The sequence below is a fragment of the Lemur catta genome, chromosome 19 (genome assembly GCF_020740605.2).
Source record: "Lemur catta isolate mLemCat1 chromosome 19, mLemCat1.pri, whole genome shotgun sequence".
Taxonomy (NCBI): Eukaryota; Metazoa; Chordata; class Mammalia; order Primates; family Lemuridae; genus Lemur; species Lemur catta.
The window spans coordinates 33074573-33097161 of record NC_059146.1 but is presented as its reverse complement, the minus strand read 5'-3'; the positions used below and the strand labels follow the sequence as shown (position 1 = coordinate 33097161).

General features: G+C 56.2%; 1 protein-coding gene across 1 annotated transcript; it reads left to right on the top strand.

Moving 5' to 3' along the window:
• The first annotated feature begins 2886 nt into the window (after positions 1-2886).
• KCTD15 (potassium channel tetramerization domain containing 15) lies at positions 2887-15613 on the top strand. Its single transcript, XM_045531907.1, is given in 6 exon segments — positions 2887-2961; positions 3586-3761; positions 8770-8914; positions 11332-11361; positions 11363-11638; positions 12724-15613. Coding segments are annotated over 6 exon segments (849 nt in total). The 5' UTR covers positions 2887-2898; the 3' UTR covers positions 12883-15613.
• The last annotated feature ends 6976 nt before the right edge of the window (positions 15614-22589 follow it).

Genomic DNA, 22589 nt, shown 5'->3' with positions numbered 1-22589 from the left:
GGAGGGGCCGGCGCGCTGGTGGTCGTCCCAGGCGCGCGGGGCTTGGGGCCGAGAGCGGGCCGCTCTGAGACCCGGCCGCCGCCTCCGGAGCCCAGCAGCCCGCCCGCACCCCCCGACCTGGACGCGGGCACACGCTCGCCGACACCCCACCCCGGCGAACCGCCGCAGCGCCCTTCTGTCCCCCTGCGGCCCCCACTCCCGACTGCAGAAAGATAAGGTTCCAAGTTTTCCCTGCGTGTCTCAAACGTGCATGAAGGAATTTAACTGCACGACTGAATAACAGCATTAGTTTCAATTAATTTTTTTAAATCCCGGCAACAATAAACTTTGAGAACAAAAGCGCTTTTACGTCCTTAATTAGGCGAGCTTCCCATCTGTGGTCTCCAAGTGCCTGCCTCTTGATTTAACTTTGTCACCGCCCCGCCCCCGTCGCACACCCCTCCCGGCTCCGCCTGGCGCTTCGGGTGCCGCGGCCACCCCGCCCCGAGGCGTCTGGAGCCGCGGCCCAGCCGGCTCCGCCGCCCGAAGTTCCAACCGGCCGGCTGGCTTGGCTGCGGGGGGCCGGCGCGCACCAGGTGGCCCGACTGCCGCCGCCGGCCCACCCCCACCCCCCCGGACACTTCTGCAGGCTCTGGGCCCTTGCGCCCCGGGCCGGCGCCCAGGGCGCAGAGCTGAAGGGAGTTCGCAAGGCGCCTTCTGTTTACCTTTTATGGTTAAAATAACAGCTTAGCAAAGAAGCGACTTCACGAAGAAGCGATTTAGTGAAATCGTCTCAAGCTGCCGCAGCTCAGCCAGTTTAATCACCCCCAGAGAGCTGAACAACTGCGAGCACAATGGGACACAAAATCATTTTGTGTGTAAATGAGCGTGGCATTCTGCTCACTTCCCTCCGCGCGGGCGGGCGGGGCTCGGCGGCGGGCGGCGCGGGACCCGGGTCTCCCGCCGCAGCTGGAGCAGCGGGTCACTACCGGGCCAGGCTGGGAACCCGCGGGCATCAGCAGGCCCTTCTGCAACAGGCGTTTCGGCCGAGCCCGGGGAGGGCCGGGGCCCGCCGGGCTGGGTCGTGGGTTTGATGCTGGTGGCGGTGGAGTGAACTTGTGTGTCTGACTGCTCCCACTTTTGTGCTTCTGACTTCAGCAGTGGTCTTGGTGGAAAGGCCGTGGTCCGGCACGGATGCGTTTGTCCGCGGGAGCGTTGGAGATTCGGGTGAAGGCGTAAAGCCTGGGGCTTCCAATGGTGAGTTTCTGGTTTGCTGTGAACATGGGGTTATGCTTGCCTTGGAAAAGAGGCCGAGAGCAGGGTGGAGGAGCACTTGTGGTGGGTGCTTGGCGTTAAATGTCACTTTTAATAGTGTGGGTGGGAGGGAAACACTGTGCAGTCCGCTTGAGAATCGCGGTCGGAATTCCTTCCAGTTCAGCTTATCCTCCGTTTTCCCTTCTGACTCCTCCCCCAGCAGAGCCTCCTAGGGCAGGATAAGCCATTCCTGAGGTCTGTTTTGGTTCTCAGAACTTCCTTGAGCTAAGTGACCTGGTTTTCTTTTTTAAGCTTCCCAGAACTCAGGAAGGCCAAAAGCAGCAGACTCTGAGCTCACAGCCAGCCCCCAGTGAGGGCTCATAGCGACCTCCCACTGCCACCCCAGCCCAGACAGTTTCACCGCAGGAACTTGCTGGGGCACTCAGGGCAGAACAAATCACAGGAAAGGAACCTTACCTAAAGTTGCAGGATTTGACTCTCATTGGCCCTTCCTCTATGTTTTAAAATTGAATGTTGAATTTCAAGGCACTTAGATGCCAGAGTTTAACAGGAGAAAGCTGTCCCTTGGGTCCCAAGAATGTCATTTGGTTGTTCTCTCAAAGGTTAAACCTACGACAGAGAAGTCCAGGGTGGGTATGTGGAGGCCAACGTATGTGCACACGTGTGAGGCTGGACTATTCACTGTGCAGGGCTCCCTTGAGACAGCCCCAAGTCAGTGGAAGTGGCTGCAGAAACCCGCCACTCGCCACCCCTCCTGCATTAGGGGCTGCAAAGTGCCCCCGGGTGTGGCTTCGAGGGACTGAAGGACAATCTTATTTCAGGTGGTTGTGGCACAGAGGGAAATCACTGAGTGATCTGGGGAGGAGTGGGAGAAAGGGTGCTGGCCAGCTCTCTGATGCCTCGGGGCAGGGCATGTGATCCTAAGGGGTCTGGAATACATTAGGCACAGACCACACCATTCTGGGGATCTGAGGACAAACTGAGGTGCAGACTAGGCAAACAAAGACAGGTTTGCTCTGCTCTGGGGAGCCATAGGGGAGAGGTGGCCTCCCAAGTGACTTGCCCTCGTCCCTGTGCCCTGACTTCTGCTGAAGGGCTTGTGTGTGTCTGGCCAGTTGCAAACTGCATCTTAACACCCACAGGGATGGTGTTAAGAGAGGTCCTGGGCTCCCCAGCCCATGGAGGGTGGGGGATCCTTCCTGAGCCTGGTCTACAAGGTTCTCTGCTGATGCAAGAGGAGACACGCTTGGTAACATGGCTCTAAACCAAAATACCAGGAAAATCAGATTTGTTCTGAAACATTTCAGGGCAATAATGGTGAGCATATGTTTCAGTACTGTCATTAGCTGAATTAGCAGGCATGGAGCTGCCCAGAAAACACGTGTGCATGAGAGTGTGTGTGTGTGTGTGTGTGTGTGTGTGTGTGTAATCTGCTATGGCTGGGAGACCTCCTTTAGGGTGTGGAGACAGACGATGGTGGTGGGCTGCATGGGGCACGTGGGGTCCCAGAGAGTGTGCGGAAAGGACGATTCTAAGTGTCTTTCGCTCCATGGGAGACCCTGTGCCCACAGCTGCCGAGGAGTAAGCCCTGTCTGGTGTTGTCCGTGCTTCCCGCAGGTACTCTGAGCAGCGATGGAAGCCTAGATGCCTCACCGCAAGGAGCGGCCGAGCGGGTCCTCACTTCACACGCACGGCAGCGGCACCGCGGTGAGCCTGCCGGGCGGGCTGGGTGGGTTCCGGGCCCCTCTTTGCCTTCTTCCCGAGCACCTGCTCCCTGGCTGCCCTCCCTCGGGGCCACGGCACTCAGGAGATGGCTGTTGACTGGCTGCACGATTATGTATTTTTTGAAACAAAAATGCTCTTAATTTGATGTGAAATTTACTACATGTATAAAACTCAACGCCTTAGGTGCTGAGGAAGTCACTAATTTAGAGGTGTCTCGTTACTGAGACAAACTTGCAAAAACCCCTGAATCCCAATTCACAAATTGGTGATTCGTTTGTCAGGGGATATTTCACATCTAACACATAAGCCTGCGACCTTTAATTAGAATTTTGCAGTTTGTTTTATGCCCCTGGAGGCTGACACCTTGAAAATTTTTTTTTCTTGATTTCTTATTGCTAATAAGCATCTTTCTTTTTCCCTCTGGTACTTTGAAGAAAATGATGCAAATACACTTAATTACAGTGGTGGCCGTAATTTGTCAGCTGAATATGTGATCAGGCACGGGCAGAAGTGATCTGATTAGATCTGTGATCACACTCCCAATAAAGGGAGTGCACGGCTGTGTCGTGGAGAAACGCCTGTTTCCTGCCTTGTTTCCATCTCTAGGAGGGAGGAAACATGTCCCGGCTATCTCTCACCCGGTCGCCCGTGTCCCCCCTGGCTGCCCAGGGGATCCCACTGCCAGCTCAGCTCACCAAGTCCAACGCGCCTGTGCACATCGACGTGGGCGGCCACATGTACACCAGCAGCCTAGCCACGCTCACGAAGTACCCGGACTCCAGGTAAGAGCCGGGCCCCTTGGAGCAACGGGCACATGGTGGGGGCAGCGTCTGCAGCCTGCTGCCTGGGGGCCTGTCTCGCCTGCCAGCCCCCCACACCTGACTTTCCAGGGTGCACAGGCTGCTACCTGGGCAGCTAGGGTTTGGGAGGCTGAGTCCACCTGTTGAAGGCTGCCTTACACAGAGGCTTGTGACCCTGATCTGGCGGCACTGGTAGTGCAAGGTGGAGCTCCGGACCCACTGGTGGACAGAGGCTTAGGACTTGTTCAGAGCCAGCCCCACCTGGGCCTGGCTGGGGAATCTCATGTACCTTCAGGTTCCTCTGGAGTGGAACTCAGGCTTGGCCTCTGCAGGGGGTCATTTGTGAGCCATGCTAAGTACATAAGTCCTGAGGTCATGAGGTGGGAGTCCGGTATTTAATCCCATTTCCTGTTCTAACCTTGGGAAACTGCAGAAGGGGAAGGAAAAGGAGCAGCAGTTGCCATCGTTGTCGGTGTGGCCACTGCTGGGCCCTGAGGGCTGGCAGCAGGCTTCCCTTGGAGCTGGGCATTGCAGTCAGTGACTGGCAGGGATTCCAGGAAATTCGGAATATCCAGGGCTGTGGATGGGCGGGAGCCTTGTACCCCATCAGTGCATAAAGGGTCTGACCAGGACCCTGTTGGGGGCTTGCAGGCTCCTTCCCGTAAGGCATCCGCCACGCTGCTGAACTCACGGGCTGCCCCGACCCTCGACCCTGTCCGAGTTCTGGGTACTGCCGACTCTCCCACTCTTGCCTCCTGGGCCGTTCCCTCCTGGGCAGGAGCCCTGGTTTCCCCACTGGCACAGTGGCTGGGCTGCATCCCTGAGATCTCCTGGAGCCGCTTGCTGCACCACGACTGCTTGCTCCTGGCACAGCAAGGCGGCCACCACTCTCCCTGGGGCTGCCGAGGGCTGAGCATGGAAGGCCTGGGCTGCAGGCATCACCCCTGCTTTGTGCATTTAGCATAACAGGAGAAATTAATTAATCCCCCTGACACCGAGGGATCGTGTGTGGGGGTGTCAGTCTGCCTCGTCACCTGCATGGCTGCGCCGAGCAGGGAGGATTACAGTGCATGGAGGTGGCTGCTTTCGGAGCTTGTTGAGGGCCAGGGCAGAGCCCCCACAGGGCAGACGTGCCCCCTCGAGTAGGTTGCGCTGGAGGTGGATACAGTGTGTGGTGCCAAGTTTGGGGAGTCTGGGGGACAGATACAGTTGGGGCTTCCGTTGCCCCAGCCCAACAGACTAGACCTGGGGCTCTCAGCTTTGGGCTTTGGGGGGCCAGGAGCCCTGAGACCAGGTCCGCAGCCTCGGCCCACGTGCCTACCGAGCGCTGTCTGGGCTGGGAGATGGATTCTGCTTATTTAATTTCAATTTTGCCTTCTGCGGCATTCCCAAGTTGTTTGAGATAGATCATCCCTTAATCGGTTGACGACGCTTGTGAGTGAAATTCATAAAACCTTTGCCCACAACCCTCTCTATAAAGTGTCTCCAGAAATCAGACATTTGCCTTTCTGGGGCGATCCGTAGCCCAGGCCCTGGGGGAACGGAGGGGCCTCTTCATTCTTGGCGCTGGGCTGCAGCCCCGGAGCAGGAGGGCGGGGGTCTTCCCCTCCCAGGCCCAGCTGTGTGCGGGCCCAGCTGTGGCCCTGTGATCTGGCACGTGGGACCCTCGAGGCAGGACGTGCCCAGAGGGGCAGCAGTCTGCATTCTTCCCCGAGGCTGGGGCTCAGGACGAATCTGTTGCTCTGCCTGGCTGGCTTCTGGCTGCAGCAGAGCCGCTCCCAGGCCTGAAGCTTTAGCCTAGAGGCTGGGGTGGTGTGACCTGCAGGATGGTCCGGGTACAGGGACGCGGGGGCTTGAGCAGTGAGTCAGGCGGCTGTGCTGGCAAGGGCCCCCCACCCCCCAGATCTCTCCCATCCTTCTTTTAGTGGATTACTACAATTTTAAAACTGTTTTTCACCAATTCTGGAAAAGAAGATCAATCGCTGACCCAGTGTCACTGATCTGTGAGTCACCTGGAGATGGAGTATTAAGCGTGCTGAGGTCCCCAGGGCATTTCGGGATGTTAACAGTGTCCCGTCCTGGGCAGCACTGGGAGGGCCGGGTGCCCACACCTGTAGCTCCTGCACCCTCTGCACTGCCTGGCTTCCGGTTCCTCGCAGGTTGGGGTGGCCTGGGTGCCTCCTCTGGTCCTCACCCAGAGACGGCTGAGCACGGACTCCCGGGGGCAGCCCCCTCGCTCGCGTCCTGCCTGCCGAGTGACGCTTACTTAGCTGCTGCCATCATAGCCACACGCTGACGTCTGTGCCGACTGCGGGAAGCAAGGAATGGAGATGGCCAGGAGCTTCGGAACCAATATAACCTTTCACCGAAGCATCTGGGAAATTGGAGCCAGAGCTTAAAAACAAGGAAAAAGTAAAGGTGCCCGATGTCCCCCGGGAGCACACAAGTGGTGGCTGGACTGTACCTTTCTGCCCCGCGGGTCCCAGCTGCCGCAGCGGAACTACCCAGCTTATTCCATGGAGGACGTCTGGAGTCAGCTCGGCAAACCCTGCAGCCTCTCAGAGGGTGGCCTGGGCCGGTTGCCTCAGGGGACGTGTGGAGCCAAGGACAGAACTCAGGATGTCACAGCGGGAGCTCAGGCTACAAGTGTCTGCAGGTTCCTTCTTGGCGATTGTCCTAACCTTCCCTCATCCCGCTCACGTCCTTGGCAGCCTCGGACACTGAGGACATGAACGGCCTTTGTCTTGGGAGGGGCTGCACAGCTGCCAGTTTATCCTGAAACAGACACTAAACCATGGAAAGAGCTAGAACTGGCCAGCGCTGAAGTAAGGCAGATTGAGAACCTTCTAGCCTTGGACCAATAAGACAACCTAGAACCCAGCCAGCCCTAGAATATGGGTGGATCAGGAGTCTTCCGGACCGACAGGACGGTCTGGAGCCTCCGCCAGCCCTGACGTCAGAGGGATTTGGAGCTCGGCCAGGCCTAGAATGTTCTGCTGCCCAGTGTTTGAGCTCAACCGGGAAGAGTGGGGGACGTTCCCAGGGAGGCTGAGGCTTTGGATTTGTTGACTCACCCTGTGGACGTGGCTCCTATTTCTTCCTGCTGGTGCCACATGTGGGCCCTCAGCTGTCTGCCCACCACTGCCCGTGGCACCTGGCAGCCTCGCTCCCTCTGTCTCCAGGGGTGCTGGGTGGCCCTCACTCTGACGTCTGAACGCCCAGGCTCTGCTAGGCCAGGTCCTGGGGGCTTCGAAAGCTGGAACCAGCCAAGGAACCCACAGGCTTTCCAGCAGGGGCTGTGTCCCCCAGCATCACTGTCACCATGCCTGGGGGGTTGACGGCTCAGTGGCCTTTGGAGCGCTGAGATGAGTTGTGTTTGGGTGGCTGCTGCTCTGGCTTCAGAGCCTCAGGCCTCCCCACACCCCTCACAGCAGCTGTGACCTCCTCACAAAGGCTTGCCCTTTACTGGGACAGGGACTGGGCCATGTCCCCAGAGGGAGAACAGGTGACTGCATGGCTCCTCCGTACCTGGACAGACGCTCATGGCTGATGCGTCGAGTGTGCCAGGCCACCAGAGCATAGGGTGGTTGGGTGGGAGGTGCTGGGAGGGGCTGTGGGTGCTCCAACCCCCTCAGCCTCTGCCCAGCCAGTGTGTCCTGGGCACAGATGGCAGGGCCTTGGGAGCAGCTGACTCAGAGTGGGCAGAGGAGTAGGCCACTATGGGGACAGGGGAGCAGCTCTGGTGGGATCCTTGCTGGTGCGGGAAGGGAGTAAGGGGGCTTGGGCACTGGCTTGTGTCCAGGCCGGGCTGGAAGACCTGGGTCCCAGGTGAGGGTTCCCCTTCTCCCGGCTGTGCAAACAAGCTGCCAGCTTGGCAGGGTCTAGCTGGGCACAAGTGGGTGTGCCCAGGTGGCCCTGCCTGCCAAAAGATGTCTGATGGTGCTGACATTGGGGAGACGCTGCCAGCCTCCCTCCTGTTCCCAGGCCAAGCTCGTGGCTGCCCCCATCCCTCCCTGGGGCTCCTAAGTATCCACAGCTTGGCGTAGGGTCTGTCAAGACAGTTGGCCAAGCCAGAGCCTGCCACCTGGACATCGGGCAGTTACCAGCTCTGAGACCTGGCTGGTTCTTTCTTCCTGGAGTGGACAGGGACAGGTGTGAGGGGCTCCCCGGGGACTTCCTGCAGGTCCTGCATTGTTGGAGCCACTCCCTTTCAGTGCCGGCACCCACATGTGCACACGTGTGCCTGGTGTCTGTGTGTGTACCCTGGCACATATGTGCATGTGTATACTGTGGCATGTGTGCACTGGCACACATGCACACGTGCTGTCCCCCCGCCTGCCCTTACGGCTCCCTGAGTGGCTGTGGGGTGTGTGTGACTTCCTGTCTCTGGGTGCCTTGTGTTGACAGGTGTATGTCCTTTGCCTGGATGTGTCTGGGTCTGCCTGAGATTTGTGTGTTGGGAGGGAGGGGACCGTGTGACCCCGGGCCTGTTGCCCAGGTGCGTTGTGTCCGATGCTCATTTACATGGGTTGGGTGAGCAGGGCGTGTGTACCAAGGACTGTCTCGGCAGTGTGCGGCTGTTGGCTGGGGTATCGGATGGTCCATGTGCGTATTCCGGGTGGCTCTCTCTGGCGAGGGTGTGCCTACCGGCTCTGTGACTTTGTGTGGGGGGGGGGGGGGGGCGAAGTGGCTGTGTCTGTGTCTTGCTGTAGTTTTCCAGGCCTGTGACGTGTGTGCCCCAGCTGGTGTGTATAGCTGGGTGTGTCCCTCTCTGACTGTGGCTTGTGAGTGTAGGTGGATGTGTGGCATGTCCTGTCTGACTGTGGCCTGGCTGGCCCAGGTGTGTGCAGGTGTTTTCAGGCCTGACACAGTCCCAGAGTCACCCATGTGAGGCCCCGGCCCCTCCGGCAGGTGGCTCTAATCAGTGGGCCGTGGGGCAGGTGGACTCAGCTCCTGCCTTCAGACGTCCCGCCCCGCCTGTCTCTCCCAGAATAAGCCGCCTCTTCAACGGCACCGAACCCATCGTCCTGGACAGTCTGAAGCAACATTATTTCATCGACCGGGATGGGGAGATTTTCCGCTACGTCCTGAGCTTCCTGCGGACGTCAAAACTGCTGCTCCCGGATGACTTCAAGGTAAGTCCGCAGCTGGCGGCTCCCCCACGACGCCGCCTGTGCGATGGCATTACACAGGGGACGCTGTGACTTAATAAGTGGACCCATGGTTGTCGTGGCAACCATAAAAAGTTAAATGATGAAGCCGAAGGCTAAATCGGTTTTTCTAAACTAATTTTGTTTTCTCACATTTTTTGCTGATTTGTCGGGGTGTAACAACACTTACGCTGCGGCACTTATCCCAGTCTAACGTGTGTTGTGTTTAAGGACTGCTGTGTGCTGGAGTCACGAGACTTAGAGGTTCATACCTCTGTTCCTTCTTGGCAATTTGCAGGGGAAAGACCCTGATGATCTAAACAGACGCCCTTAAACAAAGGAAGCCCCCAGCTCTCAGGGCAAGGCTGTCGGAGCAGGTGACCCGGTTCCCTGGGTCCTGCCTGGGTGCAGAGCCCCTCTGAGCCAGGGAGCCTGGGAGGAAGGAAATGCAGGCCAGGGTACCTGGCTCACACCAGCACATGTCTGTCCTTCCTTCCTTCCTTCCTTCTATCCTTCCTTGCTTCCTTCTGCTACCCAGAGGGCCAGTCACCCTGGAGCTCCTTTGTCCTTCATGCAGCTCAGTTACTGAGCACCAGCATCTGCACTTGGGCTGAAAATACAGTGAAGCACGGGGCAGGGGTAGAGCCTGCCCCCTGACGCTTACAGGCTAGTGGGAAGACAGGTGTTGAACTTGAACTCCACGTGGCAGATGCTTCAGAGAAGTAGGGAGTATTGTGACAGTGAACGACAGGGAACCTGGCCCGGGTGGGTTCGAGAGAAATGACATCTACCTGGGTGGTGAAGGAGGAACAGGACAGATGGGTGAGGGTCTTGGTGAGGGGCTGTGAAAGGGCCTGATACCTTCCAGAACTAGAGAGAAGGTGTCAAGCTGGGGCCTTACGGACTGGGAGGAGAGGGGAGGCTGCTGTTTGAAGTGAGGACCTTGGCTGACGGCTCGGCATTTGGCATTTTACCCTGAGTGCTGCTGAAGGGTGGTACGTAGGGGAAGGGCAGTGAGATCTGCGAATTGGAAAGATCACGCAGGCTGCTGTGTGGAGAAGGATGCAGGAGGGTGCGGGGTGGGTGCAGGAGGGCAGCTGGGGGTAAGGCCACTTCCCCAGGCCAAGGGAGGGCTGCTGGAGGCCTTGGACCAGGAAGGACGCAGGCAGAGAAGACGGGGCGTGGTGGCAGCTCAGACTTACGTTTAGGAAGAGGCTGCAAAAGCACATGGGTGTGTCCTGGCAGAGTAAGGGAGCTCTTGGGGGTGCCTCTGGGCTTGTGGCTTGAGTCCTGAGTCGATGGGCGGAGGTCCAGAGGTGGCCCGCGCTGCGAGAGTGGGGCGCCCGCTCCTGGGAGAGCTGGTGGGGTGATGGGCAGAGACATTCTGGGCTATGGGGAAAAATGGGGTCCTTTGGCAGAGCTGTCATTCAAAATGTCGGGAACAGAGGCTCAGGTTGGAGCCCTGAGGGACCCTGGCAGAAGGGCAGGGTGGGTCCCTGACTGGGAACAGCCCCAGGGGAGGGGTTAAAACTTGGGCCTCCCTCGGGCATCTCCAGAGGCCAGGCTAGCAGGCTGGGCTTCCCTGGCTTTACCCCAGGGGCTCCCGGGCTCACACACCAGACTTGCCCACTGTGCCCCAGTGAGGAGCGTGAGTCATGGGACCTCAGCCACGCAGGGCTGAGGTGGGTGTGGGTGAGCGTGTGTTACGTGCATAAGTGGCCTGGGGCACCGGGCCGCTATCAGGGCCTGAAGCACAGTGTGTGGGAGCCGGCTGCCTGGCATGGGGAAGGCTTCCCCTCCACACTCCGCACCTGCCTGGGCAGGGGCACAGCCAGGCACTGGGCAGATCTTTAATCCTCACTCCCTTTCTCTGAGTGGGGTGTCTACATCCATTTGTAGACTGGAAACTGAGACTCAGAGGTCAGTAACTGAGGTTCAGAGTTCTCAGGGCCGGTAGCAGATGAAGCTGAAAACCCAACCCAGGCAGGGTTGGCTGGAGATGAAGCTGTTTGCCCCCGGGCTGGGCTATGAGCTCCCCTGGGTTGCAGGAGGGTGGGCTGCCCTATGCCCAGCAGGGTCTGTTCTCTCAGTGGGACTCTAAGAAGACAGGAGGTCCCCAGGCATAGGTACAGCCTCCAGATCTTTCCATGAGGCTTCTCTCTCCCCAGTGCTTGGGGCCAGGTGGGAGGGCCCAGGGGGTCTGGCACTGGTGCACACCAGCGGCTGCCCTTGGGTCAAGGCTGGATTCCTTGAGCTTGCACACACTCATTTGCCTCATCTATGCAGTGGGGACGGCCATCCCAGGCCATCCACACCGTGCCCTGGGGTAGGGATGGCAGTTGCTGCAGAACTGGTAGGAAAGGGGGGCCCCGCCTCCCCCAACCGGTGTGCCGTGTCCGCAGGACTTCAGCCTGCTGTACGAGGAGGCGCGGGTACTACCAGCTGCAGCCCATGGTGCGCGAGCTGGAGCGCTGGCAGCAGGAGCAGGAGCAGCGGCGCCGCAGCCGGGCCTGCGACTGCCTGGTGGTGCGCGTGACGCCCGACCTGGGGGAGCGGATCGCGCTCAGCGGCGAGAAAGCCCTCATCGAGGAGGTCTTCCCCGAGACCGGGGACGTCATGTGCAACTCGGTCAATGCCGGCTGGAACCAGGACCCCACGCACGTCATCCGCTTCCCGCTCAACGGCTACTGCCGGCTCAACTCGGTGCAGGTGAGGGCTGGGGCCGCCCGCGCCCGCCTCCCCAGAGCCCCCGGGCCCCGCGCGAGGTGGAGGGAGGCACTGTCCCCCAAATGGCAAAGCCCTCTGTGCCATCTTACAAAAAAGGCAACAATGTGTCGATGCATAATTTATGTCCCGCTCATAATTAAATGATGGTGCCTGGGGGATGGACGTAAAAAAATTGATCTGCACTTTTTTTCTTTCCAAAAGGATGTTCTATAAAAATGGCCCAGAGTATTTTCAACAAAGTGTGCTTCGTTTGACATCCAGAGTCTGACTTTGGATTCATATTAAACCCAGGCAACAAGGGGGGCGGGACAGAGGCTGAGAGTACCGGTGGCTTAGGGCCCCTCTCCTCGCCCTGTGACCTGGGAGGTAGGCACCCAGGAGCTGCCCACAGAGCTTCCAGACTGGCTTTTCCTGGATGGGTCTAAGAACTGGGAAGCCCACATGGAGTGGGACCCATTTTCTAACAGCTCTTCCCAAACCCAGGAACACACATATTTTGGGGTTAGGGTAGAACGGACTTTGTAGGGAAAAGCACACGCCCCACAGGCTGTCAGTCAGAACTTGCTAGATGACACAGGTGTCAGACACAGTGAGAGGCACAAGCCCACATGGCCAAGGAGGCCTGCAGAGACTCAGGCGTTGGAGGACTCCTTCTCTTTCTTTCCATGCAGAGCTCCCTTGAGCTGACGTTCCCCCAGGCCTCAAACCATCTGGGACTCACAGCTGTTGGGGCAGGACTCAGGGAGGGGAGTGCTTGGGACCCTGTGTCTGGAGAGAAAGGGCCCAAAGGCTTTTTGCCTCCAGGAATCAAAGCTGTGCACCCCTGAGGGCAGCAGGGTGGTAGCCTAGGTGGGGTGGCCCGCCTGGGTGCTAACTTGAGGGGCCCCTGGACCTGGCAGCTCCTGCCCTTCCTGTGGTGGAACTTCACAGGTGGTTCTGCAGGGGCCTTTGTCAGAGAGTGAGGCCGAGCTCCTAGCAGAAGGTGGCTGGCTCTGTGGGCTGCCCACCAGGCCGAGCCAGGCAAACTTGCAGCTGGGCCCTGCTGACCCCTGTTTCTTCCCTGACAGGTCCTGGAGAGGCTGTTCCAGAGGGGTTTCAGCGTGGCCGCGTCCTGTGGGGGCGGCGTGGACTCCTCCCAGTTCAGCGAGTACGTGCTTTGCCGGGAGGAGCGGCGACCACAGCCCACTCCCACTGCTGTCCGGATAAAGCAGGAGCCCTTGGACTAGGCCCTGCCTCACTGCCCACCTGGGACACCCCAGGGACCTGGAAATAGTGCTGGGGCGTCTTCCTGTGTGCTCAGCAGTGGGCATGAGACCGAGGGCGGGGCTGGAGGGGCCAAGCTGGCCCAGGGAGCACCAGGGCCCCCGGCGTCATGGCAACAGAATGTGGGGTGCTGGAGGCATGCCCACTGAAGGACTGTTGATGTGACCCAAAGATGCCATGGTGGGAACTCCGCTGCCAGCTCTCCCCGCCCCTTGCCCCCCGGCCTGGTGCAGCGTCCACAGCTACTCCAGAGGCGCTGTTTGTGCTTCTGCACGAGTGGCAGAGTCTGTGGGTCTCCTCGAGTCAGAGATGGCTTATTTTTCTACAGTATTTAAAGCGGAAGCAAATGTGACTGCACACGTCGGAGAGGCCGACAAGGACCAACACTTCTTTATCTGGTGCTCAGTTCTCGGTCAGGCGTGCAGCGCGCCCACACGGTGGATGAGCTGCCCGGCGTCGGGCCCAGCTGCCTGCAGAGCTGGGGCGCTCGGGACAGATGCAGGGATGATTGCCGCAGAGCCAAGCAGGGCCCCCAGGGGCAGGGCTGCTGGGAGGAGGGCGTGGGGGCTGGGTGGCTCTGTAACCACCTGGGGCTCAGGCTGCACTTGGTGGGTCACCTGACCTGCTCACGCCCAGGGGCTTCCAGTCCTGTCTGCGTGTCCTCCCACCTGGGCTCCTGGAGAAGTCTCCTCCCATTCGGACCAGCCACAGGGCCAGGGCCGCACCTTACCTCAGGAATGGGCCCCGCCAGGAAGGGGCCCATCTCTCAGCATCTCCTCTGGGTCCCCAGCTCAGGGAGCCATCCCCAGCTCCAACTTTCTTACGCTAACATGCACACCGAGTTTTAATTATACCTGTTATGCTTGCCTGCCGATAAGACCCGGACACAGGCACACCTAGCCCTCTTGACCCCAAATTCCAATGAGAACTGGCCCTGAGGGGTCCTCACAGACCTGCTGCCTCCCAGATGACAGGCCCAAAGACGGACCCTCCCCGGCCCTGTGTCGTCCCCAAGTGCTGGCCCTTCCTGGGTGGGGAACCTGCGGAGAACTGGTGGGTGGGGCTCCCTGGCCTTCTCCACCCTGTGTACAATGCCTGTAGACTTGTATATGACTCCTTTAATATTGTAAAGATGCTGATGTATAATTGTTGTGTGTTTGTGTGAGCACATTCCGTTCCTAGTTCATGCCATAAACGATGCTACAAAGCGAAAGACTGAGGCTCCATCCTGTGCAGAAGCAGCGGCTGGATTCCTGCACTTGAAGTTGTGCGGGGAGGTTTGGGGGTGGAATTCCTCCCTCGGTTTCTTCAGTTCAGAGGAGTAACCGGCAGTGGGAGCTGGGGGAGGAGCAGGGGCCGGTCCTGAGCTTGGTGTTATTTATTGCATTTGGGTGTTTCCTTGCTGCTTCTGTCTGTCCCCTCTGGGCAGCGCAGATTCTGAATTCTGATGCACAGCCTCTAACCAGATGCAAACCAGGGAAAGACGTCCAGGGGCTTTTGAACTCAGTCTTAAATGCTTGGGATTTTTCTCTCTCACTGTCTTGTGGTTGGGGTGACATCCTCTTTAGAGCCCCACATGGCAGCATGGAGAAGGTGGCGGGCCATGGCTCAGGCCAGCCAGTGGCACAGGGACATGCAGCCAACATGCAAGCTGCAGAGCACCTAAGTCAGAATATGATCTCAGTATGTCAAAGGGAAGGAGTTTGAATGAATTCACGTAGATCTCCCATTTTAATGAGCCTTTTTCTATTTTTCCTCAAAGCCTTTATGTTCTAACCCAGGAGGACCCTTTTACCTGCCCCCTAAGGGCCACCAGCCTCGACCTGCCTCAGACGACAGGAGCACACCCAGCCACCTCCTGTCTGAGGCTGCAGAGCAGCTGCCCTCCCTCTGTACAATCTAATTTGCTGGACAAACTTGCTGGGCTTCTCCTCTGCTTAGCAACGCGCCTACAGTTGGCACATCTGCATTTTGACATCTGAGAGGAGGAGAAAGCTTTGTGTTTATTAGAAAGGAAGTCTTGTGAAAATAGCTCGATGCTACGTGTGTTTATGGCTTTTTCTGGTGTGATAGCATGGTTATTTACTGATTGGGGGAGATTCTCCAACATTTCTGAAGCAAACTATATTTTTAATTAAATCATCATGCTAAAAAAGAAGGAGAGAAAAAGAGTAACCCTATCTGATTAAATGTTACTCTGTTTCTTTACTAATTAAGTAAAATCAGGAAGTGTGATTTTACATCAACTTGGGAATATCTGAATTTGTAGGGAAAGACTGTGCTCCCATAGTACTGCTGTAATTCTAACAGACCTAGTCTCCATAAATAAGTACAAATTATCTATTCCTTTGAAACATATTTACACTTCCTGGAATGAATATATTTACAAGTAATCTTTTGTCAAATACCAGCAATATAGATGTTATTTCTGCTCTTCATAATCCTCACAACTATTGTTGATTGTGAGCAACAGGTCAGAGCCGTGCCAAAGCTTCCCTCTTTGCTACCAAGCCCCTGCCAGTGACTGCAGAGGACCCGCAAAGCCACAGCAGGTGGCCACCATCCCACTCATGGGGCTCCAAGCCAGGTCACAACACTAATAATCTTTCAAAAAGTGCGTTGAGTTTTTTTTTTTTTTTAAAGCTACTACTTCACTGTGTTCCTTAGAATAAATAAAGGATATTTTATAAATTACACACAGCTCTAGCGCCTTGTTTCTAACCCACTGAGGCAGCCACGAGAAGGTGCTCCGGTAGGGGTGATGCTGGAGCCACTGCTCTTCATGCTTGGGACTTGGCTTGGCCACTTAGGACCTTGGATATCGTAAGTCCCAAAGCTTCCTGATCCGAGGGCCCCAAGCAACTTCAGGGTTCCCAGGCATGGGCTTCCTTCACCTCCCCCAGACCTGTACCCTGCACTCCGGCATTCAGGCTTTTTGCGCTATGTTGGTTTTGTGCATGTGAGTATGTGAACCGCACCACTAAGATGTTTGAAAAGGTCCCCGGAACGCACAGATGTGAGAAATGGGGAAACAGCCTCCACTGAGCCCCTGACCAAGAGAAGACAGTTGGCTGAGCCCAGCAGAGCCTACCCTGTTTACCTGCCGCGAGGTCTACCTGCACGCTCTGGGGAACACTGTCTGCCAAGATGCCCCGTCCCATCCGGCCCTGCCCTCCCTCCTGACTCCAGAGACAGGAAAACAGCTGCCTTGGCCCTGGAGGACACTCTAGGACACACAAGATCGGAGTTTCTCCTAAGTAAGTGATGAGGTGGAAAATACAAAAACGGGAGCTGCCAGTGGATTTTCAGTTGGAGCAGGACACTGGCTTCAAAACAATAGGGAGCTCTGGACAGAGCTGGAGGGACAACTGATGGCCACAGAAGGCAGCTGCAGGCCCTGAGCCTGACATCTGGGCTGATGTGGGGTGTTGGAGGAAGTGTGATATCGTAGTTTGATGGCCATCACTTTAGTTGCTCTTAAGGGGGGTGGACAAATGTGTTCAGCCGCAAAGCTCAAGGCAGCCACACGTAGTCTTGTCTCATGTGTGACGAGGCCGTCCTTCCGCTCACCCCAACCCGCCCAAAGGAGGCGGCTCCTGGTAGAGAGAGGGCCTGCCCCCCACTGCAGATTAGAGCCCTGGCAGCTGTTTTATCTCTGGTGGGGGTTCAATCTGGAGTGACCTCCACTGAAGACTGGATCACTGCATAGGGTAAAAGCCCACACCTTATTACTGCCAAAATCCATAAGAAATGAGGGATGATTTCAACCATGTTTGTCAAAAGCAGCTCCTGTCTTTATTAGTGAGAGATTTCTCATTAGACTGAATGAGGTTTGTTGTCAGTATCCATGGAAACCTGCAAAGGAGTTGCAGAGATAAGCTCTAATGTCCAACATAAAGCCCAAGACAATGACTGCCCCTGCTTTATTTTGTAACCCCACCCCATTCTGAGGAAGGCAGCCAAGGGCGCCGGCTAGGAGGGAAAGTCTATCCAGTCACAACTGTATTTAGATAAATCCACCAACTAGGGTAGAGACGCAGAGAAACATTCCCCCCAGGATCCCTTTCCGTTAGGAGCTCGGCCCGGTGAGACATTCTGGGCAGCGCTGACATTCTCTAGAGGGTCTATGAGATGGGGTGACCTCTCGTGGACCAAGAGAAAGGAAAAGGTATCGGTGGCAGCCAAGGGCAGCTTCGTGCCGGAAGCAAGGCCAGCACTGATGTTCTCCTAGAAGCGCTAGAAACACAACCTGGGTGAGGGTCGAGGGTCCGAAAAGAAGGGCTTGACCCCGCTCTCCAGGACCTCCCCGGCACTGCCTCAGCCCTCACCCTCACGTCCTCTGTAAGTCCGGGGGCATTTCTCTGTGAGCTTTCGGTGGAAGGAAGACCCCAGCCCCAGGGAAGCCCACCCTCGCCCACATCCCAGGTTCATCTCTGGATCTAGTTTGGCATCCCTGGATGGCAGCTCTTTTCCTGCAAGCCCCAAAGCTAGACAAACAGGGCACCTGCCTGACCCATGGCGAGCGCTCCAAACCTCAGAGGCACAGGCAGAGTGGGGGCTCACTCTTGGGGATGGAGCCACTTCTGGGGGTGGGTAACCAGGCGTAGCTGCCTGATGGTAGCTGATTAACCACAGGGAATGAGACCCCCTGTGTTTCTGTTCCCACCACCCCACCCCCAGTGGAAGGATGTGTTGGATAGAATTTGTGCTATTTAAGGGTAAGTTATACTACTGTGATGTGGAAAAATGGGCTGATGTGCCTGCCGGGGCTTTGGACATTGGTTGCCAAAGGGTCTCTGCTTCACTGCAAAGATCCTTACCTTCCCAGCCACGCAGAGAGTGCCATTCATTGGTGGCTAGCGTGTGCCAGCCACTGCAGGTGCACAGAGGACAAGGTCAGACCATGAGGCTAAGAGAAGACACTTGTTTGTCCACCAAAATTGTTTACATTCAGTTGTTTACTTGAGGCTCAGTAAAGCTACCCGGAAGAGAAACCATATTATAGTTTTCAAGTTTGTCATCACACCAAACGTGGATCACTGCAAATTCACTGATTTGCACGTGCAGCCAACAACCTCGCAAGCCTCGGCGCTAGCGTCTCCATAGCAAAGGAGGCTTCCCTGAAATTCTAATGCGAGGCCCAGAGAAAGAGGCAGGCACATTCCTGGAAAGCACAAAGAAGAGGGGTTGGAGGTCAGCTACGTTTGGGTTTTTGTCCTTACCTCCATAACACAGAACAGCCAGTCCTGACAGCCATCCCTTGGCCCCCAAGCCCAGCCAGACCATGCTCTTCGTTGGCCCAGAGCCATGGCCCAGGAATGACAGCTAGATCATCAGGGCCTGACTCCTGAGATCTTCCTTACACAGAAATCACAAACCAAGGCAAAGTCTAAAAGAGCCAGGCAGAGTCTGGGAGGGGCCCTGACGCCTAAGCCGCGCTGGGCCTCGGATGCCCGCCCTGCCCCCAGGAGAGCACTGGCCGCACATCCCCCCTGCACGGGGCACGAAGCGGGCCCCAGCTGGGCTCGGCCTGCGCTGGGCCAAGCCTGCTGCTCGAAGCCATGTCTAGAATGTCACCAGAGCTTCCTCCTCTGTGTCCTGGACCCGGTCCAGGGCTCCCGCGGAAGCTGCGGTTTGGGACGCACAGACTGCCTGGGCAGGGCCCGCTGCTGCCCCCGCGGCGAGCGGGCCCGCCCTCCTGGACGCGGACACACCCCCGTTTCCCGGGGCCCACGGAGACACGCCCGGCCTTGCGGCCCAACAGCAGGAGGGCAGATTGGTACGAGTATGTACAAGGTCCTGGAATTCTCGCCCAGTTGCCACACAGTATAAGGAGCATTAATTGGGGGAGGTTGTGCAACTGCCGAGACCTGCAACCAGGGCTCTCCAAGTTCCCATCGCGGGTGTCCCAGGAGCCTTGGGTCAGAACTGGACGCCACGTTCGTTCGGTGGCACCGATGGGCCGTCCTCTGGCAGGGGAGCCGTGTAGCTCTGCCAAGAGCCAGGGAGCCCGGGTTCCTTCTGGGCCCCCGGGAGTGAGGGCTGGTGGAGGGGACCACGCCCACAGCCCCAGGCTGCCGCCGTGGCAGTGACAGCAGCTCCCTGGCAGCGCCTAATGAGGCACAGGGCCGTCCCTGAGGCCTCGGGGCTGGACGCACAGCCGGTCCTGAAGGAGACGGAAAACTGGGGGAGGCCTCACCCAACTAAGGCCGGAGACTGACAGCCCCTTCCCCATGCCATGGGCTGGCGCCTGGGCAGCTGCGCTGCATTCTTAGACCCCCATGGGTGGGTCAATCCTGGGGCCCAGTGAGTCACTTCCCCAGGCCCTGCAGGCCTAAGTTGAAGGTGCCTCCCTCTCCCTGCAAAGCCTCCTTTGTTCTCCTGTTGGCTTCCCTTCCCCACCGGCTCCTCCCCTGGGAGTTGCAAACTCAGGTCCTGTGGGTTTTGGGGGCATCAGCTGTGAGCAGCAAGGAGGTGGGCAAATGAACGTGGCCTGGGCAGTGGTCTGGCACTGCAGAAGGCTGGAGCTGGCTTTCTGCTTCCTCTGTCCCCTGCTCTCTCAGCGCCCAGGCTCTCCCACCTCCCCAGGCATCTGGGGAGCCCCCACTTTCCTGCACAGATTGTGGGTGTGCAGCCTCAGGAGCCTGATCTGGGACATGCACCAGGAAGGAGGTTGGCTCGGACGCTCTCACCTGGGGTGCCACAGCCCTGAGCTGCTGAACTGGCCCCAACACTTCTCTTACACCATGCAGAGGCTTCCGGCACCGCCACTCACTCTCCTCGTTCCCCCTCCCACTGGCCTCCCCCCGTGCCCAGGCCCTGGTGGAACAACCCAAGTGGGAGCCCAGCCCTGGAGGAAATCATCAAAGCACCTTCAGACACAGCCTCTAGTTTGCCTCCTCTTGGCTCCCACCTTCCAGCCCCAGCCTGGCTGGCCACGTGGGGGGCTCCCAGCCCGGCTGGCCAGATGGGGGGCTCCCAGCCCGGGCAGTGCTCAGCGGCCGTGAGCTGCACAGCCTGCGCTGAAGGCAGGTCTGCGGCACATCTTGTATGCGTGCTGAGCAACAGCCTTGCAGCCCACTGAGGCTCTCGGTTTAAAGAAGTAGAAGACTAACTTCAAAAAAACCCCGTGTGCACAAAGAGATTCTCAAATTGTATTTACAGTAGTGGAAAAAAGGGGGAGGGGAGAAACTCAGTGTCCTAAAAACAGAAAAGATGAAGTCTATTAAGGAACATCATTTGATGAAATGTATTTGTCCTTCCACAAACATTTATTGAGTCAGGCACTTGTAGGGACTGTGGTCTAGATACTGGAGGCCAGGCTCTGAGCCAGGATACGTGTGTGTGTGTGTGTGTGTGTGTGTGTGTGTGTGTGTGTGTGCATGCGCATGCGCATTATGTGCATCACCAGCTCACCGAATCCTCATAACTACTCCCCCACCCCCTACCTCTCCCAGGAGGAGCAATTAATAGTCTCTTTTGCACAGAACAGGTAGGGGCACTTTGCCTCCCAAAGGAGAGGCGGAAGAGCCAGCAGAAGAGCCACCACAACTGGCTCCAGAGCCTGTGCTCCTGCCATTGAAACAAAGCCTAGTGTGTTGGTTTCCTATTGTAGCTGCAACAAATTAGCACAAACTCAGTGGCTTAAAACAACACTAAATGTAAGATACTAAAATTTCCTCTTACAGTTGTAAAGGTCAGAAGTCTGAAACGTGTCTCACTGGGCTAAACTCAAGGTGTCAACAGAACTGTGTCCCCTTTTGGTGGCTCTAGGGGAGACACTGTTTCCTTGCCCTTTCCAGCTTCCAGGGGCTGCCTGCATTCATTGGCTTGTGGCACCTTCCTCCATCCTCAAAGTCAGCAGTGTAGCGTCTTTAAATCTCTCTGACTCCTCTACCTCTCCTGGACTCTTGTGATTCCATTAGGTTCACCTGGATAATCTCCCTACTTTAAGGTCAGCTGATCACACTTAATTTCACTTACAATCTTAATTCCCCTTTGCCACATAATCTAACATATCCACGTATCCCCAGGTTTGGGGTATGGACATATTTGGGGGCATTGCTCTGCCTGCCACAGCTAGGTAGCAACGTTATCTACTTAAAAAATCTTTATTGAACACATACTCTGTTCTAGGCACTAATCTGGGTGCTGCTATGGATACAGCAGTGAATTAAGACAAAAAATCCCTCACGTTGTGGAGTTTACACTCTAGTGGAGGGAGATGGACTATAAGCAAAAATAAGCAACAGGTGTCATAGGTTCCATGGTGCCAAGTGCCAAGGAGAAAAATGAAGCAGAGAAGGGGGTAGGATAACGTGTGTGTGGCTATTTTGGACAGCTACCATTTGCCCTCACCCTGCCTCAAAAATTTTATGGAAGGTGAAAGAAGCCAGACACAAAAGGTCACACATTGCATGATTCTGTTGATATGAATGTCCAGAATAGGTAACTACTTTATGGGTAGCTACTTTGAAACTATGTAAATACCCTCATCCGCATCAAATTTTCTATCTATCCATTGATCTGTTTACATCAGTGAATTCCTAGTCAGTGGGTAATAATCTGTTATTTTCATTATTTATTCTGGTGCTTCAACTGCTCCAGATTTGGCCAGTGGGAGGCTCTCTGTGCTGGCTTGCATGCTGTTTTGACATGTCCCCATCATTTTTTTGAGTCCCTCCTTGCTTCCTGAAACAGCTATTCCAGGCTCACTTTGTATTTATTATTTTCCCTGCTCTAGCCCTGCAGTCAGCCCTTCCCTATAAGGAACCCTGGTTCCTTTTGCTAGAGAATAGTAGTATTCAGAAACCAATGTGCTCATTGCTATAGGGGTGTCCATTCTCCCAGACCCCTTCAGTGCAAAACCCTAGGGAATATATGTGTGTATAGACATACAGATATACTGCTGATGTCATGTATATTTATTTCTATATTTCTATGCTTTTAGAGAAAATCATGAATTATCACCAAAACTTTCAATTCTAACCTAACACTCCATATTTCAGTCTGGTGTTCTCCCTTTTCCTATTTGCAACTTTCTTTTCCAAAAGTCAGAAACATGCTCCCATATTCTTAAAATGTCCTGTTGCTGCCCTCCCGAGCCCTCGGATGCGCTCCTCACCCTGCTTGTGCTCTGACACATGCACTTGGTCACAGCCCTGCACAGATGCTCCCCCTACCCCACTTAGGTCCAGCCACCACCACCCTGCACTGAGCTCCTCTCCCAGGCAGGTGTCCCTCCTTACCTCCCAGGTTGCAACTCTACCCTGGACCATCTCGGCTGCCTCCCCTGCTCAGCCCCATCTAATATAAATTCTGGCCTGACTTGCTCAGGAAGGAAGGGGGAAGACGTACTCTGATAAAACATTAAGCATAAAAATCAGACTAACAGATCATACACATTCTATATTTACAGTTTTAAAAGTTTATATGGAAAAAAAGACTGTAGAAATTAGACTAAAATTCCAACTGTGGTTGTGGGTTAAATTTATCAAGGTTTTTTTTTTCCTTTTGCTTATTTTCCAAATTATCTGTAACATGGTTATGTCATTTTTCAATTAAAAATATGTTTCAAAGAAACAATTAAAATTGCACTTTCTAAATCATCTCAGGCTGTATACGGGGCGCTCAAGATTCATGGTGACAATCCAAGAAGGTGTCTACAATT